General features: G+C 40.2%; 2 protein-coding genes and 1 long non-coding RNA gene across 7 annotated transcripts in view; 2 read left to right on the top strand and 1 right to left on the bottom strand.

Annotated features, from left to right (window-relative positions):
• LOC125252374 (olfactory receptor 10H1-like) overlaps positions 1-6,266 on the top strand; it is a 42,239-nt gene extending 35,973 nt beyond the window's left edge. For 2 of the 3 annotated variants that reach the window (XM_048165602.1, XM_048165601.1), the window contains exon 2: positions 5,140-6,251. In XM_048165602.1, coding sequence (XP_048021559.1) covers positions 5,147-6,076 — 930 coding nt within the window. In that variant the 5' untranslated portion in view covers positions 5,140-5,146 and the 3' untranslated portion in view covers positions 6,077-6,251. Of the gene's footprint in view, positions 1-4,683; positions 4,813-5,139 lie in introns of those variants that run through there. The other variant, XM_048165600.1, reaches the window with a different exon arrangement.
• The window catches only part of LOC125252375, a 97,825-nt gene that overhangs the window by 43,972 nt on the left and 31,637 nt on the right, over positions 1-22,216 (top strand). The window lies entirely within an intron of this gene.
• LOC125252376 lies at positions 7,377-9,066 on the bottom strand. Of its 2 annotated transcripts, none has more exons than XR_007181216.1 (4): positions 8,455-9,066; positions 8,280-8,342; positions 8,128-8,201; positions 7,377-7,762 (listed from the first exon to the last, which is right to left on the bottom strand). It is a non-coding gene; the product is annotated as an uncharacterized LOC125252376 (long non-coding RNA). The 2 variants fall into 2 exon arrangements; XR_007181217.1 differs by lacking the exon at positions 7,377-7,762 and adding an exon at positions 7,986-8,031.

Here is a 22,216-nt window from a genome sequence, read left to right as displayed (position 1 = left end):
GCCGGGTGGAGGGGGATGGCGGGCCGGAAGGGAAATGGCAGTTTGAGATCACTGATCTAGGAACTTTATGCAGTGTGTGCCACTGTAAAGACTGTATGTCTGTCCTTCACAGTGTCACGCTGTGGCTGTATAAGTGCACAACAAAGACAAAGGATAACTGTAACAGTATTTATTATAATCCACAAGGCAAACACAGGAGAACGTAAGAGAAAACACAACCACGTTTGATATTGACGTCACGAAACCAAGAACTGATTGAACTGAGGGCTAATATACACACAAAGATAACGTAACAAGAAACACTTGCATAACTCAATCAATGACCATGGAGACAACCCAGAAAAGGAAACACTGGCAAACAGGAACTGAACTCAATTAACACAAAATAAAAAATGAATATTCACGTTGCATTACGCCCCCTCCCAGAAAGGTGTGTCCTCGCGCCATAGCAGTCTAACTAAGGAGAGAGGGTGGGGGCTCTGGAGGAGGACGCAGAGCAGGCAGATAGCAGGAGACCAGGGGAGATGGCTGATGGAGAGACCACTACTTATAAAACTTTCCATAGATTTCATCCTAAAAGTGTACGTATGCACAAAAGCCAGATTCTGCGTACGCACAAAAGTTTTCAGATTTATAAAACCATGTGTACGCCAGAACCTGTGAAAAAATCCCTTACGTCTTCGCAGTGTTACTGATGATGGGGTTGACAATTTGTTTGAGTACCTCAGGGAGGCTTTTAGAGACAAACACAGCACACCTCACCTCCTGCACAGTTTTTACAGCCAAAGACAGCTAGAGGGGAAAAACATAAGATACCTCTCATGCACTGTCACAAGCCCTCAGCTTGGTTTTGAAATGTTCCCCTGATGCTATTGCAAACGAAAGGGTGGCATTGAGGGATCAATTTGTTGAAGGCGTCCACAATTCATCTCTGCGAAGGGAGCTTCGCAAATTTGTGAGAGACCACTCTGGGTGCATGATGATAGAGGTGCAAGATAAAGCACTGCTTTGGTTCGTAGAAGTGTCACCTTAGAGAATGTTCTTGAAGTGGTAGCCGAACAAGGCAAAGCAATTAGTGAACTGACTCAAGCCATCACAAATCTGGATTTAAGGGGTGGTAGTACAAGGGTGGAGACCTCTAGGCCTAGGTCACAGCCAAAATTCACTGAGGATGGACAACCAATATGTTTCAAGTGTCAAGTCGCAGGACATGTGGCAAAGAATTGCCCACAAAAACAGAGCTCTAGAGCCATGGGATCTGGATCTTCTGGCCCGCAGGGAAACGAGAACGTATAGAGAAGTGAAGGATTACATCTCACGGTTGGTAAGGAAAGGAGTCATACGAGAAAGTAATAGTGCCTACGCATCGCCAATCGTGCTGGTACATAAAGCAGATGGCAGTATCAGGCTATGTGTAGATTACCGTAAACTAAATGAGGTTGCTAACAGAGGTTGTGTTCCTGGGACATCAGATATCGGCCGATGGTATTGGCAGAGAACCTCAGAAAGTGGCAGTTATAAAACAATGGCCAGTTCCGTCTATGGTAAATGAATTAATATCCTTCCTTGGAATCTGTAGTTATTAGAGACGGTTTATTCAGGGGTTCTCAAAGATAGCTGGCCCACTTCATGACGTGGTGAATTCATGTCCGACCACTGAAATCACCAGCAGAACTAATGTCCTTTTGGGGAGTCTGTGGACTGAAAAATGTCAAACCGCTTTTGACACTCTGAAAGATAAGCTTACTAGTGCGCCTGTTTTAGAGGTGGTGGACTATTCAAAACCCTTCATCGTGGAGACAGATGCGAGCAGTCAGGGACTGGGCGGCATTTTATATCAGCAACAGGAAGATGTAAAATTGTTGAGATTGTTGAGAAGTTTCGGGGGTATTTGTTGGGGTCCAAATTTACTGTGATAACTGACTGTAATAAGATCAAGTTCGTGGGGAAGGAAGAGGACAGGGTGGGCTTTGACTGCTGACTGAGCTTTTATTTCAATAAGAAAAATGAACAAACAAAAGTCTGTGCAACGCACAACAAAACGGTCCACATCCACAGATGGGCTTCACTCCAGTATCGATCTCCCGATCTGTTCCAGAGTTCTCAGTAAGCAGTCCCTCTCTCTCTCTCACACACTCCTGCTTCTCCTGGTGTTTTATCCTGTCTCCGTGCCAATTACTGGAATGAGAGACAGGTGTTCGTGATTTGCATTCAACCCACTCACTCACCACGTGTCTCCTGACACTCTCTCCCGTTGCAGACTCCGCTGAACCACGCCCCCCTCGCCACACTGACAATAATTCTCTGTGCCACTTGAAAACAGAAAAGTTTGGAGTGATTGAACAAAGGTGGCTTTCGCAGTTATCCATCTTTGATTTCAATGTCCAGTATCGTCCAGGGCATTGAAACACAGTAGCTGACACATTATCTAGGCAGCCGTTCACAGGGGAGCCTGAGCCGGCTTTGGAGGATGCGGAGTATGATGGATGTGTGTCAGTCTGTGGTTAGATTCACCGTGGTACAGAACTGGACCCTGCACTTGTGGCTGCTGGGATATACAGCTGTAAAGTGAGGCAAATGCAAGCTGCAGTGTCAAACTCCCTGGATGATGGTAATGGACTGGGTCCAGGCTATTCAGCTTCCAGCAGCGAGACTTTGTAATTAGTGGATTCAGGAAGTTTTGGGATCAAAAGAGAAGGCCTCATGGGAAGGAGCTAAAAGCTCTGCCAAAACCTGCTTGGTCAATGTTGAGTGCCAAGGTCTACTGTACCATGTTTTTGAGGATGTCAGACATGGGGAATGTTATCAGTTCTTGTTACCTCTCAGCTTGAAGAAGTCGGTCCTGGAGTATGTGCACAATTCTATGGGGCACCAATGTATCGAGCATACCCTCCACTTGTTGAGGCGCAGGTGCTTTTGGATAGGGATGCACAATGATGTGGAGAAGTGGATAAAAGATTGTCAACAATGTGTGATGACTAAGCTGCCTCAGCCAAGAGTCCACCCTCCCATGAAATCGTTTCTGGCTTCTAGACCTCTTGAGGTAACCCGCATTCGACGGTCGGGAAAACATTCTTGTAATCACAGACATCTTTACAAAGTTCACTCAGGCCATCCTACCCAAGATCAAAAAGCAGACACCACTGCCAAGGTGCTGCTTAGGGAGTGGTTCATGAAGTATGGTATTCCGACACGTCTGCAATCTGATCAGGGTCGTAATTTTGAGAGTGAGGTGGTGGCTGAACTTTGTAAGCTTTATAAGGTGAAAAAGAGCCGCACCATGCCATACCACCCCACTGGCAATGCTCAGTGTGAGCAGTTCAACAGGATGCTAAATGACCTGTTGAGAATGCTGCCACCTGAAAAGAAACGTCGATGGATAGAGTCTATTGCCGAAAGATTGAGATTGGGGCGTTGGTGTACCTGAGAAACAGACCAGTAGGCCATCACAAAATACAGGATACCTGGGGGCCAATCGTATATCGGGTAGTAGGGATTGTGGAGCTGTTGGAAGGAGGGCCTGCAAAGAGAGTTAACAAAGTTGATTTCTCTCAAATATTGTTCACAAATCTGTCTAAATCTGTATTAGTGAGCACTTCTCCTTTGCCGAGATAATCCATCCAACTCAGAGGTGTGGCATATCAAGATGCTGATTAGACAGCATGATTATTGCACAGGTGTGCCTTAGGCTTGCCACAATAAAAGGCCACTCTAAAATGTGCAGTTTTACTGTATTGAGGGGGTCCAAGGGGCTCAGAAAACCAGTCAGTATCTGGTGTGACCACCATTTGCCTCACGCAGTGCAACATATCTCCTTTGCATAGAGTTGATTAGTTTGCTGATTGTGGTCTGTGGAATGTTGGTCCACTCCTCTTCAATGGCTGTGCGAAGTTGCTGGATATTGGCAGGAACTGGAACAAGCTGTCGTATACGCCAATCCAGAGTATCCCAAACATGCTCAATGGGTGACATGTCCGGTGATTATGCTGGCCATGCAAGAACTGGGATGTTTTCAACAACAATTGGCCTCAGGATCTCGTCACGGTATCTCTGTGCATTCAAAATGCCATCAATAAAATGCATCTGTGTTCACTGTCCATAACATACACCAGCCCATACCATAACCCCACTCCCATGAGCCCATGGGCCACTCAATCCACAACTGCTCACTCACACGACGCCATGCACACTGCCTGCCATCTGTTTTCCAAATTGGGATTCATCCGTGAAGACAAAACCTCTCCAAAGTGCCAGACGCCATCAAATGTGAGCATTGGCCCTCTCAAGTTGGTTACGACGAAAATATATAGAATGCACTGCTTGTATAGCTTATTTTTTTTCCAAGAGCATGATCTAAGTAAGTTCATCTGTAATACTAACTACACATTAAGCTTCTAATGACAGGTTCAAGAGCTGCAGATCCAACCACAATTTTGCAATGCTATTTGCAAATATATACTAAAATTATGGTTTTGAGAAACACCAAATCACCGAGCTTTGGTAACAACAAATCCTGCAATCATAGCTGGCTAAAAATGCTTTTGGGAAACAAACCCCTGGTAAGCAGTGCACCTATCACAGAAAAGAGAGATACAGGTGTATTTTCACTCTTGGGGTATGATGACAAGTTGTGGTGACACATAAATAAAATGGTTATGCCTGCTTAAATCTACTCAGAGACAACCAGGTTGTGCTCTTCATAACTAATGATAATTCAGTAACAGTGACTAATAGAGTTAGATGCCTCTGTATATGAAGTGACATTTATATGAAGTGACGTGACAACTGTGTATCTATTGGTCATTTTCCTTGGTAAGTAAAGAATATTTCAGATGTAGTCATATTATATCAAACTCATATTACATAACTGTACAGTGATCAACAATTTTTATTGAGTTCTGTAAGCAAGTGTAAATAATAAAATAGGTCAAATTCCCTTGGTAAAATTAAGGAGTAACCTTTCTACAGAAATAAATGGATAATAAAGAGTGACATAACAAAGAAAACCCTAGTAAGTTTTTTCAACATTAGTATAAAATATGACTACTCTCTGGAAGCATAAATAATCTGCCTGTAGCAAAGCTTGAGATATTATGTTGTTAATACAAGTGTTTGTCACTTAATCTGTGTTTTCTATAGGTCACAAATGGACAACCTGACATTTAGATATAGTGTACTCTTACTGGAGGGACTGCAAATTACACCTCAGTCAAGCCAGCTCACATTCATTTTTCTGTTGATGGCTTATGTCTTTGCAATGGTGTCTAACATTGGGATTTTGATTCAGATCTCAGCAGAAAAAAGTTTACACCAGCCTATGTACATTCTTTTCTGTCATTTGCCAGTGAGTGATATTATAGGAACAACTGTTCTCATACCACGTTTACTGAAGGACTTAATGACAGACCCCTCTGAGCGTTACATCACATATGTGGAGTGTGTTTTCCAAGCTTTTTTTACACATTTATATGGAACAACATCCAATACTATTCTAATGATCATGGCCTTTGATAGATATGTGGCCATATGCAATCCACTGCGATACCCAACTATAATGAGCAATAAAATGATTGTAAAACTTTCGGCAGGAGCCTGGGGTGCTGCAGTAGTTCTAGTGTCAATTTTGATCGGCCTCAGTGTGCGTCTCTCTCACTGCAGATCATTCATTGCAAACCACTATTGTGACAATCCTTCACTATTTAAACTGTCCTGTGAAAATACAGTGATTAATAATGTATATGGATTAACTTTTACTGTGGTTTTACTCACCTCCTCACTGGGGTGGGTGTTACTGACATATCTCAGAATAGGGATGGTATGTATAAAAAGCAAAAACAAAGCAACCAACAGCAAAGCCATTAAAACCTGCAGCACTCACTTAGCTGTTTATATAATCATGCAGATCTGTGGATTTGTTCCAATTGTTCTCCATCGTTTCCCTGTATATGCTGAGACTAGGAAGTTCGGGGGTGTAATGTTTCATATTATACCACCTGGATTGAATCCCATAATATATGGTTTACAATCCAAGGAAATAAGACAAAGGATGTTAAAAATGTTCATAAATAAAAGTTAATTCTAGCTGATTTTTATTTATTTGTAGATTTAGTTATGCAATCAAACAGCTAATGATGTGACCATTTTCTTTAAGTGCAAATTTTAAATTTTAAATACTTCAATACATATTTGGTAACACTTTATAATAAGGTTCATAAGTTAACCTTAGTTAACTACATTAGTTAAAATGAACTAATAATGAACTGCATTTCTACATCATTTATTAATCTTTGTTAATATTAATTTCAACATTTAATAATACATTATTAAAATCAAGAGTTGTATTTTTTAACATTAGTTAATACACTCTGATCTGTCATGAACAAACTATGAACAGCTGTATTTTTATTAACTACTGTTAACAAAGATTAACAAATACAGTAACAAATGTATTTCTCATGGTCAGTTCATGTTAGTTAATACATTAACTAATGTTAACAAATGAACCTTATTGTTACCACATATTTTAATTTCTTTCTACGAATTTCCTCTGTATAGGCATATTCGACAAAGCAGGCAACATATATAGATGTATAACATAAATATGTGATAACAGTCAACATTATTAATGAATATACTATAAAAATATACTAAAAAAGTATTAATAATTATTGTTAATTTTTCATCATTCAAGTGTTAATAAAGTATTAAGATGTATTTTATGTATCACGCAATATGTGTAAATAAAAAAATAAAAAAAGAGAGAGAAGAAAATGGAATAAAGCAGGCAACATTTGTGCATCAGAATTTGCACATGCACAGGAAGAATATTTAAAGCTTCGTTGAGTTTAGTTTGAGCCAACCCTAGATTGTTAGCATCAGAAAATTCTCAACTACTCAACAGTTTCTCCAGTTCTAAGAAGGGTATTTCATGCTTCACCTTTTCCATTGTGATTATACAATATCAGTAGAGGGCATTGCTATCTTGCTATCTGTAAGTAGTTACATTAAAAAAAAAAAGCTACCCAAATCCTTTGGAGACTTTCAGTTGGATGACATACTATAGACAATTCCCCATCAGATGAGATTCATTCATCTGGAATTTATCTTTTAATATTGGTTAATATGTATATTGCTTTAATATACTGTATATCTTCATTCTTTGTAATTTAATTCATATTTAGTTCAGACATGATACTTTAGATGGCACAAACTGATATCCCCTTCATTATGAAATCGGTAACACTTTACAATAAGGTTGTATTAGTTAACATTAGTTAATGCATTAGTTAACGTTAACTAACCATGAACAACACCTCTGTTCAGCATTAGTTAATGTTTGTTAACGTTAACTCACGCATGTATTAATGCATCTGTAACCCACCACAAGTGGGTGAATAACTGGCCACAGGCTGTAGTAAGAATGTATTGCTTGTACAAGCTTTTATTCACAATAAATACCAAGTTTTGTATAAAAACAATTAGATATTTAAAACACGAGTACACATCATTCAGCAAGGAGAAAGAAACAAAAACAAAACAAATTTATGACAAACCACAGGGCTCCAATCCGGGCACAACTATACGTGTGTAGGAAAATATAGCCACTACTTGCAATGCACACTCCAAATACAGTACAAAAATCCACGGCACTCAAAAGGATAAATAAATCACCAGGAACCACAGAAGAATGCCCACCACCTCACCAGTGCCAGTCACACCCTTGGAGGAGACCCTGCAGCTGCCATGGAAGTAAGATGGAAAACTAAAAAGAAAAAGAAAACAGTATCAATTGAAAGCATACAATAATATAAATACACAACATCCAAAGAAAAAATGAGGGTAATTCACCAAAAATAAAAGAAATCAAATAGTAACAATAGCCGTGCTAGTCCTGCAACATAAAAACCTTTTATTAATAACTGAACACACATTTGCATAAATCAAATTATTTAATCTAATCAAATACCTTTAAATGAACTTAAAAAAAAAAAAAGGAATACATCAACCACACGGTTCTTCTTTAAAAGGAACCTAAAAACAAACTTCATGAAAACAAATAAAATAAAACTACAAACAAATGAAATGTAAACATATAAATGAAATAAACTAAATAGCACTTGTCATTACCTAATTCGCTCTCACTCATTCAACACTCTGAAGGCTGCATCACCAGGCCAATCACCATCAACACACAAGGACTTCTGAAATGCAACAACAAGATAAAACGACTTTCTACCCACCCAAATTAACCTACTATTATCCTTGCATAAACCCATTACCTTGATAAAACAAATACATACGACTGCCTTATGCCCCACGTTCAAAAATCACATAAAGGTGACCTACAGACAAACAATTAGAAGCATGAGCAGCATGAGGCAATATAACAGTCTCGTTGCTCAAAACAGGAACAGCCCTCGGTTAAATTAAATGAACTATTAAGAACAACATTACCTGATGCAAGCTCACGCTTATTTCCGAGTTCAATGAATGAATGAAACGAGGACGCGCAGTACTTCCGTGCGTCTATTTATAGCGTGCCAACTACGTAATGACGCAATTCTTAAAATTGTCCCAAAGACTATTGGGAGTTGTAGTCCCCAACCCATACGTCAACCGGTTACACCCATCCCCCCCAAAATCAAATCGACGTCCCGGCGATAAATTATATTTTCACACCCATGGCCTAAACACACAGCTTTGGGAACTATTGGATGGCCTTATCACAGGGAGAGCTATCTGATCATTAATGCACACAGATTGAGGGAGATGATACGGGTTCCGATGACATCCTGCAGTTAATCTCTGTGTGCGTCTTGGTTCCCCACCACCCTGTGAAACTGGTAACGCACTACTTTGGCTCCTACCTGGACCAGACAAAACATTACCTGTACATTCATCCTGTGAATGTACCTCCTCCGTTGGCTGTGATACAATTAAAATGAGATTTTCATTTAGATTGGGCTCTTCATCCCTCATATGAGGGGACAACCCTGGATCCTCTGTAGCATTATAGACTGGACGCAACTCACAACGATGTATTCGTTTAACTTGCCCACTCCCATCCGCCGGACATATAGAATACACTGGACCTTAAACCATCTGGGCTTTGCACAATCCTGTAAAGGGTAGGATCCCAAACATCCTGGATTTTATTTCTGCCTCTTACCTTATGAGATCTTCGATACACCAACTGACCCTCTTGCAGAGAGTCACAATTCACCTTTTCATTGTTAGATCGAGCCCGTTGGGCTGCAGCAGCTAGCAGGCGAGCTCTAGCACATTTAAAAACTTGTTCCAAATTTTCTTTATGTTGTACTATCCAAGGTTCTCCAGTAGGATCAAGATTATCCTGCCCCAAAATGAAGTCAACTGGCAACTGAGGCTCTTCCCCAAACATAAGAACATATGGAGAATAACCGGTCGACTGATGTTCCGTAGTGTTGTAAGCAAACACAAGTTGTGAAAGAAAATCTGGCCAATGATACTTCTTTTCAGAAGGAAGTGTTCGCAATAAATCATGCATTGTCCTATTAAATCTCTCGCATTGACCATTACCTTGGGGCCTATATGGTGTTGTACGTGTTTTGACAATGCCATATATTTTACACAGTTCCTGGATAATTCTACTCTCGAAGCATCGACCTTGGTCAGAGTGAATTTGCCTTGGCAACCCAAACAAATGGAACCAACGCTCAACCAATACTCGTGCCACAGTCTGTGCGGTCTGATCTTTTGTTGGTATAGCTTGGGTAAACTTCGAGAAGACATCTGTCATGACCAAGACATTTTCTGTTCCATTGGAAGAAGGTTCCAATAATGTAAAGTCAATGGCCAGGATGTCTAATGGCCTTTCTGCTCTGAGATGACCCATAAAGCTCCGAACTTTCGGTCGAACCTCCTTGGCTAATGTACAACGCTGACATTGTTTGCACCAGTCTTCAATAAACTTATACATCCCAGGCCAGTAACAGCGTGTCCTGACCAGACTAGCAGTCCGCTCCACCCCCTGATGGCCATGATCGTCATGCAAATTACTCAAAACCTCCTCCCTTAGGGTCTGAGGTAGTACAACCTGGCGAAACTCCTTAAATCCATCTTGGGCTTGAAACCGTCGATACAGGACACCATCCACCTTCATTAGCCTTTTCCATTGACGGACTAACTCAATCACTGTAGGGGACTCAAAACTCCTCTCTTTTCGTGTAGGAGGTCTCTGACGATCCCAATACACAAGAAACCGACTAATCACTGGATCTGTTCCTTGCAACTCCTGAAGGCTTGTTTTAGACTGAAGAGGAAGAGCAGAAATGGTTTCAACAGTCAATGCAGACTCATTATTAGCACATCGTCTTACCGTTTCTGGAATAGAGGTTGTCACCGAAATCTCTGTCATCAAAACTGCATACTGTCTGGACAGTGCGTCTGCATTGCCATTAGATCGACCTGGTTTATACTTCACCTCCAAATCAAAATCTGCAAGCTGTCCGACCCAACGTTGTTCCAACGCTCCAAGCTTAGCTGTCTGATAATGGCTTAAAGGATTATTATCAGTGTAAACAGTACATTTGTGTCCCAACAAATAATCTCTAAACTTGTCAGCTACAGCCCATTTTAAAGCTAGAAACTCCAGCTTCATTGAACTATAATTTTTCATATTTCGCTCCGATGGTCGTAGGCCTCGACTTGCAAAAGCAATAGGTCTAAGTTTACCCTGATGATCTTGTGACAAAACAGCTCCCAATCCTTGATGACTTGCATCTACTTCCAACACGAAGGGTCTACTAAAGTCTGCATAGGCCAAAACAGGAGCGCTTGTCAGCAACCCTTTCAGTGTTTGAAATGCATACTCACAATCCTCCGTCCAGCTTTCCTTCAAGCACATCTTTGATGACTTGCCCTTTTGGTTACGGCTGACTTCCGCCACCAGCCGATTCAAGGGCCCTGCAACACCAGAAAAACCTTTAATGAAACGCCGATAGTAACTGGCGAATCCTAGAAAAGACCGGAGTTCTTGCACGACTATTGTTACTAGTACAGTTACCTATTACTTACCAACAATAAGTGGTGAAAACCCAAAATAAAACACATTACATTGACAAGAGAAAAAAAAAGATAGATTACCCTGCCGACTACGCCAAATTGTAACCCACCACAAGTGGGTGAATAACTGGCCACAGGCTGTAGTAAGAATGTATTGCTTGTACAAGCTTTTATTCACAATAAATACCAAGTTTTGTATAAAAACAATTAGATATTTAAAACACGAGTACACATCATTCAGCAAGGAGAAAGAAACAAAAACAAAACAAATTTATGACAAACCACAGGGCTCCAATCCGGGCACAACTATACGTGTGTAGGAAAATATAGCCACTACTTGCAATGCACACTCCAAATACAGTACAAAAATCCACGGCACTCAAAAGGATAAATAAATCACCAGGAACCACAGAAGAATGCCCACCACCTCACCAGTGCCAGTCACACCCTTGGAGGAGACCCTGCAGCTGCCATGGAAGTAAGATGGAAAACTAAAAAGAAAAAGAAAACAGTATCAATTGAAAGCATACAATAATATAAATACACAACATCCAAAGAAAAAATGAGGGTAATTCACCAAAAATAAAAGAAATCAAATAGTAACAATAGCCGTGCTAGTCCTTTAAATGAACTGGATTAAAAAAAAAAAAAAAGGAATACATCAACCACACGGTTCTTCTTTAAAAGGAACCTAATTCGCTCTCACTCATTCAACACTCTGAAGGCTGCATCACCAGGCCAATCACCATCAACACACAAGGACTTCTTGATAAAACAAATACATACGACTGCCTTATGCCCCACGTTCAAAAATCACATAAAGGTGACCTGATGCAAGCTCACGCTTATTTCCGAGTTCAATGAATGAATGAAACGAGGACGCGCAGTACTTCCGTGCGTCTATTTATAGCGTGCCAACTACGTAATGACGCAATTCTTAAAATTGTCCCAAAGACTATTGGGAGTTGTAGTCCCCAACCCATACGTCAACCGGTTACACATCTATTCATGTTAACAGCGCAAGTAGTTAACATTAGTTAATCATTGTTAACATTAAATCATGCATATATTAATGAATCTATTCATATTAACAGCGCAAGTAGTTAACATTAGTTAATGCATTAGATAACATGAACTAATCATGAACAATGCCTCTTATTTAGCCTTAATGTTTTAAGGTTAACTTACTGTACTTACATTAGTTTATGTAGCAGTTGACACATTTCTAACTCTCCACTCACTTACACTAAAATAAGGTAAAAAATACCATTGTGTACCTTATCAGCATTATTTATTAACAAGGCATTGATTTGGGCTGTAAATATAATTACGAAGTGCAAACCATCTGAACATTAACAGATATGTTGTTCATGTTTATATGCATTTTACTATCATTACTTACATTCAACAAAGCATTTATTAATGGAATTTGTGAACCTTATTGTAAAGTGTACACTATTTCATCATTAACTGATGAGTTACCAACATTTGTAGACCCTTTATTAACATGACTTACCATTAACAAAGCATTTATTAATGGAATTTGTGAACCTTATTGTAAAGTGTACACTATTTCATCATTAACTGATGTGTTACTAACATTTGTAGATCCTTTATTAACATGACTTACCCTTAACAAAGCATTCATTAATGAAATTAAACGATATTTTGAGCCAACAATCCACACCTACCCATAAACCTACCCATAACCATTTCTTAAATCTCCGTACAGTTATAAATAAAAGAATAAGAGACAAGCGTAATCACAATAATTTATTTTTTTTGCAAAAATGTCAAAAGTTGTACCGAAAGTACGTTAGTTCAAATGATGATGAGTTGCAGTCGCAGTCCTCTCTGGCGGTAATAGTTTTAATAGGGTACAGAGCAGAATTTAAGATAATAATCCATGAAAATATGATGAATCCGGCTTCTCTCCGTGAAGGCGCGCACGCAAATGTCAATCCACTGAAACACGGCATGTCGCAATCTGTGACGAAGCAGGTGAGAACCAGAGGTGAGAACCAATGAGCGTTTGATATCAGTGAACCATGCCGTAACGGATCTCGTGGGCGCGCGCGACTTTTTAAAATTTGAATCATAGCGAGCGCGGGCTTTGACTATGACGGTCGCTGCTGAGAATGAAGATGAAGAACGACGGAAAAAACGCTGAATTTGGATGTTCCTTACAAACATATGGATTATAAAGATTTGGAGTACAGCGAACAAATAAAGTTGTGATTTGTGAATTTATGTTGTGCTTTGGTGTGTCTTATGCATTGTCAGTCACTGCATAGGAGAAAACGCCTCACAGCAAACAAACTAAATATTACAAAATGGGTAAACAATTACAGACATTTTATTTTTCATTTAAATGCTTTGTTAATGGTAAGTCATGTTAATAAAGGATCTACAAATGTTAGTAACACATCAGTTAATGATGAAATAGTGTACACTTTACAATAAGGTTCACAAATTCCATTAATAAATGCTTTGTTAATGGTAAGTCATGTTAATAAAGAGTCAACAAATGTTAGTAACTCATCAGTTAATGATGAAATAGTGTACACTTTACAATAAGGTTCACAAATTCCATTAATGAATGCTTTGTTAATGGTAATTCATGTTAATAAAGGGTCAACAAATGTTAGTAACACATCAGTTAATGTTGAAATAGTGTACACTTTACAATAAGGTTCACAAATTCCATTAATAAATGCTTTGTTAATGGTAAGTCATGTTAATAAAGGGTCAACAAATGTTAGTAACACATCAGTTAATGTTGAAATAGTGTACACTTTACAATAAGGTTCACATATTCCATTAATAAATGCTTTGTTGAATGTAAGTAATGATAGTAAAATGCATATAAACATGAACAACATATCTGTTAATGTTCAAATGGTTTGCACTTCAGAATTATATTTACAGCCCAAATCAATGCCTTGTTAATAAATAATGCTGATAAGGTACACAGTGGTATTTTTTACCTTAATTTAGTGTGAGTGAGTGTAGAGTTAGAAATGTGTCAACTGCTACATAAACTAATGTAAGTACAGTTAGTTAACCTTAAAACATTAAGTTAGTTAATGTTAACTAATGCATTAACTAATGTTAACTAATTGCACTGTTAACATGAATAGATGCATTAATACATGCGTGAGTTAACGTTAACAAACATTAACTAATGCTGAACAGAGGTGTTGTTCATGGTTAGTTAACGTTAACTAATGCATTAACTAATGTTAACTAATACAACCTTATTATAAAGTGTTACCATGAAATCTACTAGCAATCACATAATTTACACTGCACAAGCAGATTCTGTGGCCAATGAGATTAGTCAGGGTAGCATCATATGTTTTGATAGGAATAAAAATGAGGGTGTGAGGGATAGAAGTACAGTGTGTTCAATTGATTGTACTATTGTTTAACAACATACCGATTGTTCAACTGATGAAATTTCTTTCTGAAGAAAAATTCAGTAGAAAAAAACACTATAAAACAGTTGTGAAAAAAATTGTGATAGTTTCATGATCTAGGAACTTTATGCAGTGTGTGCCACTGTAATGACTGTACGTCTATCCCTCACAGTGTCACGCTGTGGCTGTATAAGCACACAGCAAAGATGAAGGTGAGAACTCTAACAGTATTTATAATAATCCACAAGGCAAACACAGTAGAACGTAAGAGAAAACACAACCACATTTGATACTGACAACACAAAACCAAGAACTGAATGAACTGAGGGCTAATATACACACAAAGATAAGTAACATAACAAGGAACACCTGCATAACTCAATCAACGACCATGGAGACAACTCAGAAAAGGAAACACTGGCAAACAGGAACTGAACTCAATTAACACACACACACACAAAAAAAAAGAATATTAACGTTGCATTACGCCCCCTCCCAGAAAGGTGTGTCCTCGTGCCATAGCAGTCCAACTAAGTAGAGAGGGTGGGGGGACGCAAAGCAGGCAGAAGGCAGGAAACCAAGGGAGATGGCTGATGGAGAGACCAGGGGCCTAATTTATTAAACTTTCCATAGATTTCATCCTAAAAGTGTATGTTTGCACAAAAGCTAGATTCTGCATATGCATAAAAGGTTTGAGATTTATAAAACCATGTGTATGCCAGAACCTGCACAAAAATCCCTTCATAAATCCCTATCAGCAGAAGATTGTGCGTAGTGCATCTCCACTGTTACGACCCTGTCTTTTCCTTCTTCACCTGGTGGTGGCAGTGTGGCATCTGGATGTGATGTCAATATCAAATTGGATAATTTATGGGTGGAGAGTATAAATATCTGACTAATGTACTCAACAGTACTTTCTCTGGTAGAACGTGTTTCTCCAGAGAAGTCATTTGCTCCAACCTGCTTTCATTTTGTTCTTACTTCCCAACCTTTCTTACCCATTGGATTCTTATTTTCTTTTGTTTATTTAATTCCCTAGACATTGTGCTATTTTGTTTAGAACAGATAATTTTGTAATAAACAACATGGCAATTCAAAGAACTCATTTGTTTGTGTGATCCTCATATGTGACGGTCAAGAACAAGCTGGCCGTGACATAAATTGGTTGGCTCATCCGTGATCCTTTGGAGTGGGAAATGTTGGTAAGTATTTAACTATTTTTGAGAATGGTCTTTTTGAATGAGAACTCTGGTTAGGAAAAGTGTATCCAGCTGGGTTGTGTATTCAATCCTTCCGACGGAACACTGGTTGTTGTTTTGTTTATTATTTTGCCTTTTTTATTTTTGAGGGTTATTCTGGGTGGAGATATAAATCTCTGTCGGGGGTATGCTTTCGGACTTTCAGTTTGACTGATCGTCACTGAGTTTAGTAAATGTGTCTTCAATTTGTGGTAAGTCTTTGAAGTTTTTTGTGAATGAGTAGGTTACGTAACGGACTGACGTAGATGAAGCGGTGGCTTATGGGAGGTGTAGTTCTAGTAATCATGAGCGTCTCACGTGCATGAACTGTTTGTTTGTGTTGTCGCATAGGTATGTGTGAAAAGATTTCTTTGCATGTCCCTCAGAATCTTTACTTGAGAGGTGTACAAAGGAGCAATTATTACAAATTGCCAAATGCTTTAGTATTGATCTTACTACTCAAGATAAGAAACTAAAGGAAACACTTGTGACGACTTTGAAACGATCACTCGTTGATAGAGGAATTTTAAAGGTAAGAACTGAGTCTATTGCTCCCAGTGATTCTTCTGTGTTTTCTCCTCATGATGTTGATGTTGAAAGTGAATTGAAATTTCAAAATATGTCACTGCAAGAGAAACAGCTGTATTTAGATGCGGCAAAAATCCGTGCTGAGTGTGAGGATCGTGCTATGAGAGAGAGAGAGAGATAGAAAGAGAATTTGCAGCAAGGAAATTAGAGCAACAGTTATCCGTACATTAACTGGAACTTGAATTGGAGAGAGAACGGGAAGGTAGAGCATTTAAGATTAAGAAGTTGGAGTTAGAGTTGGCAGCAAAAAAATGCAGAAGCTCCGCAAATTGATGTGCCTTTTGTTGAATCACATCCGTCAGCTAATTATGAACCTGTGTTTGATGTTCACAAGAATGTGAGATTAGTTCCTCCATTTTCTGAAAAGGAAATAGAGAAATATTTCTATCACTTTGAATGGGTTGCGTTGTCCTTGAAATGGCCAAGGAAGTTTTGGACTTTAATGTTACAGTGTGTTTTCACAGGTAAAGCTCAGGAAGTTTATTCAGCTCTCAGTCTGGAACAGAGTGGTCAGTATGATATAGTGAAATCTGCTGTGTTACATGCATATGAACTCGTGCCTGAGGCATATCGCCAAAAATTTAGGAATTTTAACAAAAATTATGAATGCACTTATGTTGAATTTGCAAGGGGAAAAAGAGTTTATTTGACCGAAGGTGTACTTCAATGAAAAACACAACTAAAGAGCAGCTAAGAGAATTGGTGCTTCTGGAGGAGTTTAAGCACTGTTTTCCTCATGCTGTAGTTACATATCTTACCGAGCATAAGGTGAGTAAACTTTCTGAGGCTGTTATCATGGCTGATGAGTTTGTGTTAACCCATCATGGGTCGTTCAGTTCAGTCAGTCTTAAGAATGACATGAGTAAGTCTAAGTTTTGTTCTCAAGCCAAGACAAAGTCTGTTGTGATGGGGCCAAATATTAAAGCGACAGTAGTTGAGAAGTCCAAGCCTGCATTTTCAAAAGACATGGTTTGCTTTTATTGTAAAAAACCTGGCCATAAGATCTCTGATTGTCTTGTTCTTAAGAAGAAGAAAAGACTCCCAAAACCTGTTGCTTTAGTTGCTACATCACCATTCATAAATTATACTTTTGAGGAAAGGGAGAGCCCTTAGTCTCATTATTGTGGTAAACCTGCTGATCAGAGTGTTACTGGCTCTGTTTATTATATACCTTTCATCACTGAAGGAAATGAAGCTCTAGCGCAAGTTCTGCCGGGAAGACTCAAATGTTACGTCACTATTAATTCAGATCTAACCAATCATTATCTAACACTTGGAGTATAAAAGATTGGTACTTACACTTGTCTGAGTTCGCAGATGCTGACGCGAACTTCATTAATGTAGCGTCAGTTGCAAACCTTACAAATGTCTTCTAACAGTCATATCGTGTGCGCATATTCAGATTCCGAAGAGGATTTTGTTCCACCATCTCCTCTTCCCCTGCGTCGTAGTTCACGCATTCAGTGCCGTGACACCTCATGGGCTCAGTGGTCTTCGGATAAAATAATCAACACTCTCGAAGCAGTCGGAATACCTCTCAGTCAAGGATTATCCAGAGAAGACCTTGTAAGGATTTAGCCTATTTATTAGCTCAATTTAATTGTTACAGGGAATAAGAATTGAATCAACTGTAAATGATTCACTGTAAATGATTCAGAATTAATATTTAACACTTCATCAATTATTCGTCCAGCGAAAATTGAGGTTAGAGTATTTTACCAATTCTGGATAAAATATTATTCTGCGGCCAACAGTAACAATATTTTATTATGATTATTGTTATTATTGTAATTATTATATTATAAGCAAGAGGTAACTTGATCTTTTACGTTTAAGGCAGTAATTTGACACACAGCACAAGAAACTCGTATATGTGAAAATCAAAACAAGATTTATTGACTACTTCTAATGATTACAGGAAACTAAGGCTAAACACACACACACACACACATACATACATGCACACACATTCGCGGAGTTGATGAGTTATGAAAAGTCCCAAGTTCAGTGCTAACTTAACTCATAACCTGAGGAAAATCACAAAAGCAGAGCTTTGGCTTGATTCTTTAGGTTTAAAGGAGTTTCACCAGTTTCCAGTAAGAGAGAGAGAAGTTTGCTTGTACCTGCGTTTGCTGTGACAGCTGAGGTAATCGGGTTGTTCCGTGACTCGTGTACAGCGGAATCCCGTTCTGGATTGGCTGTCTTTCAGGTGACGTCTTCTCGGGAAAGCCCTGTGGGTAGCGCGGAAGCTTTGAAGGATGCTGCTGGCTGAGCGTCTGGCTTGAGCGGCTCTCTTCTTGGGAGACTTTGGTCAGATATTTCACGAAGTGTTTTGGAGTCTGGATGTGACGGCTGTTGAATGATCAGCGGCGCGGCTCGTGGTTGAAGTCGGGTGTTCGATGGAAAATCAGCCCCGGTCAATCAGTTATCAATGACCCATGCGACTTTTCCGCCGTGGTCAAAGTAGCGGTGCTTCAGTCCGGCTTTTGACCGATTTCGAGCGATTTCTGACCGACTTCGGACTGACTTCGGACTTCCAGCTTCTGACATTAGCTTGTTCGGACAGCATAGTTTTAAGGGAGCGATCCTCCAATGAGACGTTGCTACGGAGATTAGACACGCCTCGTCTATTGTCTATTGATCACATCGCGTGATATCTGCAGAACATTCTCCTGTTTTCTTAACAACAATATAAAGTTTCTTAATATTTTCCTGATACTGAATTTCAATGTTTAATTCACACAGAATTACAGAGAATTATAAATTCTGCATTTAGAACTCAAACATGACACACTTCTTACATATTACTAGACTGACCTAATTAAAACAATGATTACAATAATGCATTTGAAGAAAACCCACATATTGAATACATTGAATAGACATGTTAGTAATTACATCATGGCATGTATTATTCTGTATATAGTTTAAAATGATCTCTTAATGATGGTCCATTTGAAATTCAAGATTGAGTCTGTAAGCATAAAGTCATTGAACAGTGACCGGAGTCACAAGTGACCGGGTCAAAATGGATACCTCCACACAAAGGGAGGTATAGATAGGACAGATTCGTCTTTAAATCCGTTGATGGGTGTTTTCCTGTTCCGTCCGATAATACAAGAGGGTTTTGTGAGAGAGTCAATAGACTTAATGTGATCAGACCCTGTGATAGGTTCTGATTAGTTTATTGCTGATGAGCTAAGAAGTCCTTTAGACAGAGTCCTTTGTTAAAAGAAGTCACATCATCACTTCTGTTAAGGCTAGGTGTTTCCTGTCAGGAAATGGATCTTTTGGACCAAATGAAGCTTTGTTCAATCATGTTGTTCATTGATAAAGTCATTGGTAAGTTCTGTCGAGCGATGCCCTACAGTCCCCCTTTTGCTTGGCGAGGTTACTGGTGCGAACGTCGGCAGGCACTGGAACAAGAGGCAGAGAGAGAACAGACACACCCAAGACACAAACAACATCTCCATCACTGACTGAATTCTGGTGAAGGGCTTGGGTATCTTGGAATAAACGGGTTCGGAACACTTCAACTAACATAGGGGTGTGTTGTTTAAGACCAGTTGTAATTGGGTGGTTTCGACTGATCTAATTGTCAGTGGTTCAACGAGGAGGTAGAGGCATGATCTCAATCAGGTTGGTTGAGTTCTTGAATTCAGGTTCAGGTTCTTGGTCGGTTTTATCACGTCGGAAGATGCGCGGGACGCCCGACGTGCATCTATCAAAAGACTCTTGCACGGTGTTCACCCGCTTGTGCAGGATGAAGGCCAGTGTCAAGGTCACAATATATCCTACAATAGTAGAGATGCAAAGTGCTGTGTCAGCAGCAGACCAAGACCGAATGAATGGCACGCCAGCGGGCAGAAGGCAGGCTATAGCTTCTAAGGCCGTATCAACAGAGGTCAGATCAATAAGTTGAATGCTGAATGCTGAAGTACGGTGAGATTTCAAGTTCAGCCTGGTACTCATCGTCGCCAAGGTGATACAATGCAAGATCGTCTATGTGGAGGATCGAGCCCTTAGGGACATTGATCCAGAGAGTTTGGTTAGGCAGGATAATGCGTGTGGCAGCTAGTATCGGATCTAATTGATTCTAGGCTGCAGATGCCCTTGGTATTGTCGCGGACGAATGGTTTACTCGGGTAAAGGTAATGAATGTCTTTAGTGAGCGTACACATTTTTAGGTTTGGGGCTAGGTACAACTGTTCGTTGTTATCGTGGTACGTCACGACCTCAGGAGTGTGTATTTTGACATAGGTGTTCCCTTGCCAAAATCCAATGTTAACAACATCTTTGAGCCGGTAAATATTATTCGAATCGAGAATGGGCAAACTGAGGAGGAAGACTAATGATAGTGAAGGAGGAAAAAGAAAGCATGAGGAGAGAGACAAGAAACACAAAGAGACACAAGGACACTGAGTTTACGAGAGCAAAGTGAGTGTCACATGTGTGGCAACTCCTTTCTACTAGAGGTTGTCACTAGCTGTGCTGTGGAGGAGCGTGTGTAAGTGTTGTGTAAAACAAAACCAGAAAAATAAAAGCAAAAACTTTCCCTAAAATGACAAGTCATTAGTGTGGTGTAGAGTATGGGATTGTCGGTCTGTGTCAGTGGGTTTGAACCTCCCCCTTTTCCTGTCGGTTGGAACCTTGGTGCCTCTTTATCTGGTTTCGATGGACCCATCGAAGGACAGGCTCGTTGCGGCCTTGTCTGATTTTGATTCGGTAGGCAACAGGCGAGAGCTTGTCCACAATCTCATGTGGTCCTGTCCAGTGAGGTAGGAATTTCTTTGACAGGCAATGGGGAGCTTTCTGCCTTGGCTGGGCAAAGCTGTAGTACCACACTTTGTCTCCGACATTGAGTTCTTGTTAAGAGGCCTTTTTGTCGTAGTAGGCTTTACGACCTTCCACGCTTCTCTGGAGGTTTTGTTGTGCGAAGGCGAAAGTCGCTCTCAGGTGCTGATGCAACTCTTCCAGATACTGATGAGTGGTGTAGGCGGTGACAAGGTTCATGTCACCAGGTTGGTACAGCAGGTGTAGTGGTAGTGTCATTTGTCGCCCTGTCATCATTTCGAATGGGGCTACTCCGGTAGACCGGTGAGGGGTGGCCCTGATGGCCATCAGTACCAGAGGGAGCTTGATATCCCAATCCTTTTGGTTGACGGACACATACTTCTTCAACATGCTTGCCACTGTCTTGTTGGCCCGTTCGACCTGCCCTGAGGAAATTGGATGATGGCTTATGTGAAGCTTGGCCTGTATGCCCAGGAGTTTCCATACATCCTGCATAACCTCAGCGGTGAAGTGGGTTCCTCGGTCAGAGTTGACTCTTAGAGGCAGTCCAAATCTTGAGAAGATGTGGTTCATTAACAGGCAGGCTGTTGTTTCTGCTGTATCGTTGGGAGCTGGGAGACACTCTACCCACTTTGTGAATTCGCAAACCACGGTGAGGAAGTATTTGTTACCCCGTGTTGACCGTGGCAGGGGTCCTACCCAATCTATTTGGAGGTCTGACCATGGGAAGGTCATTCCTTTCCGTTGTAGTGGTGCTCTGTGGTTTGGGTTTGCCGGTTGGAACTGGCAACACACCAGGCATCCTTTTACGTATTCCGTCACATCTTGCTGCATGCCAGGCCAATATGCTACTTGTTTGAGCGTTTCATAGGTGGCCTTGGCGCCATGGTGTCCAGCGAATGGTGCATCGTGGGCGTGTGTCAGCATTATCCCCCTTTGGCTCTGAGGAACTACAAGCTTTGGCGCAGTTAGGGGCTCAGGGACATATGTGAGAACGCCGTCCTTGAGATGCAGCATGTGCTTGATTGAGTGAAGGTGGCAGAGATCAGAGGAATTGGATAGGTCGGAGGTGGAAATGGGATGAGTTATTGGGTCGGAAATGTGAGCGATAATGGTTTGCAGCGTTGGATCCGA

Source organism: Megalobrama amblycephala, linkage group LG18 (assembly GCF_018812025.1).
Source record: "Megalobrama amblycephala isolate DHTTF-2021 linkage group LG18, ASM1881202v1, whole genome shotgun sequence".
Lineage (NCBI taxonomy): Eukaryota > Metazoa > Chordata > Actinopteri > Cypriniformes > Xenocyprididae > Megalobrama > Megalobrama amblycephala.
The sequence above is the reverse complement of the archived record's forward strand: the minus strand, read 5'-3'. Positions and strand labels throughout refer to the sequence as shown.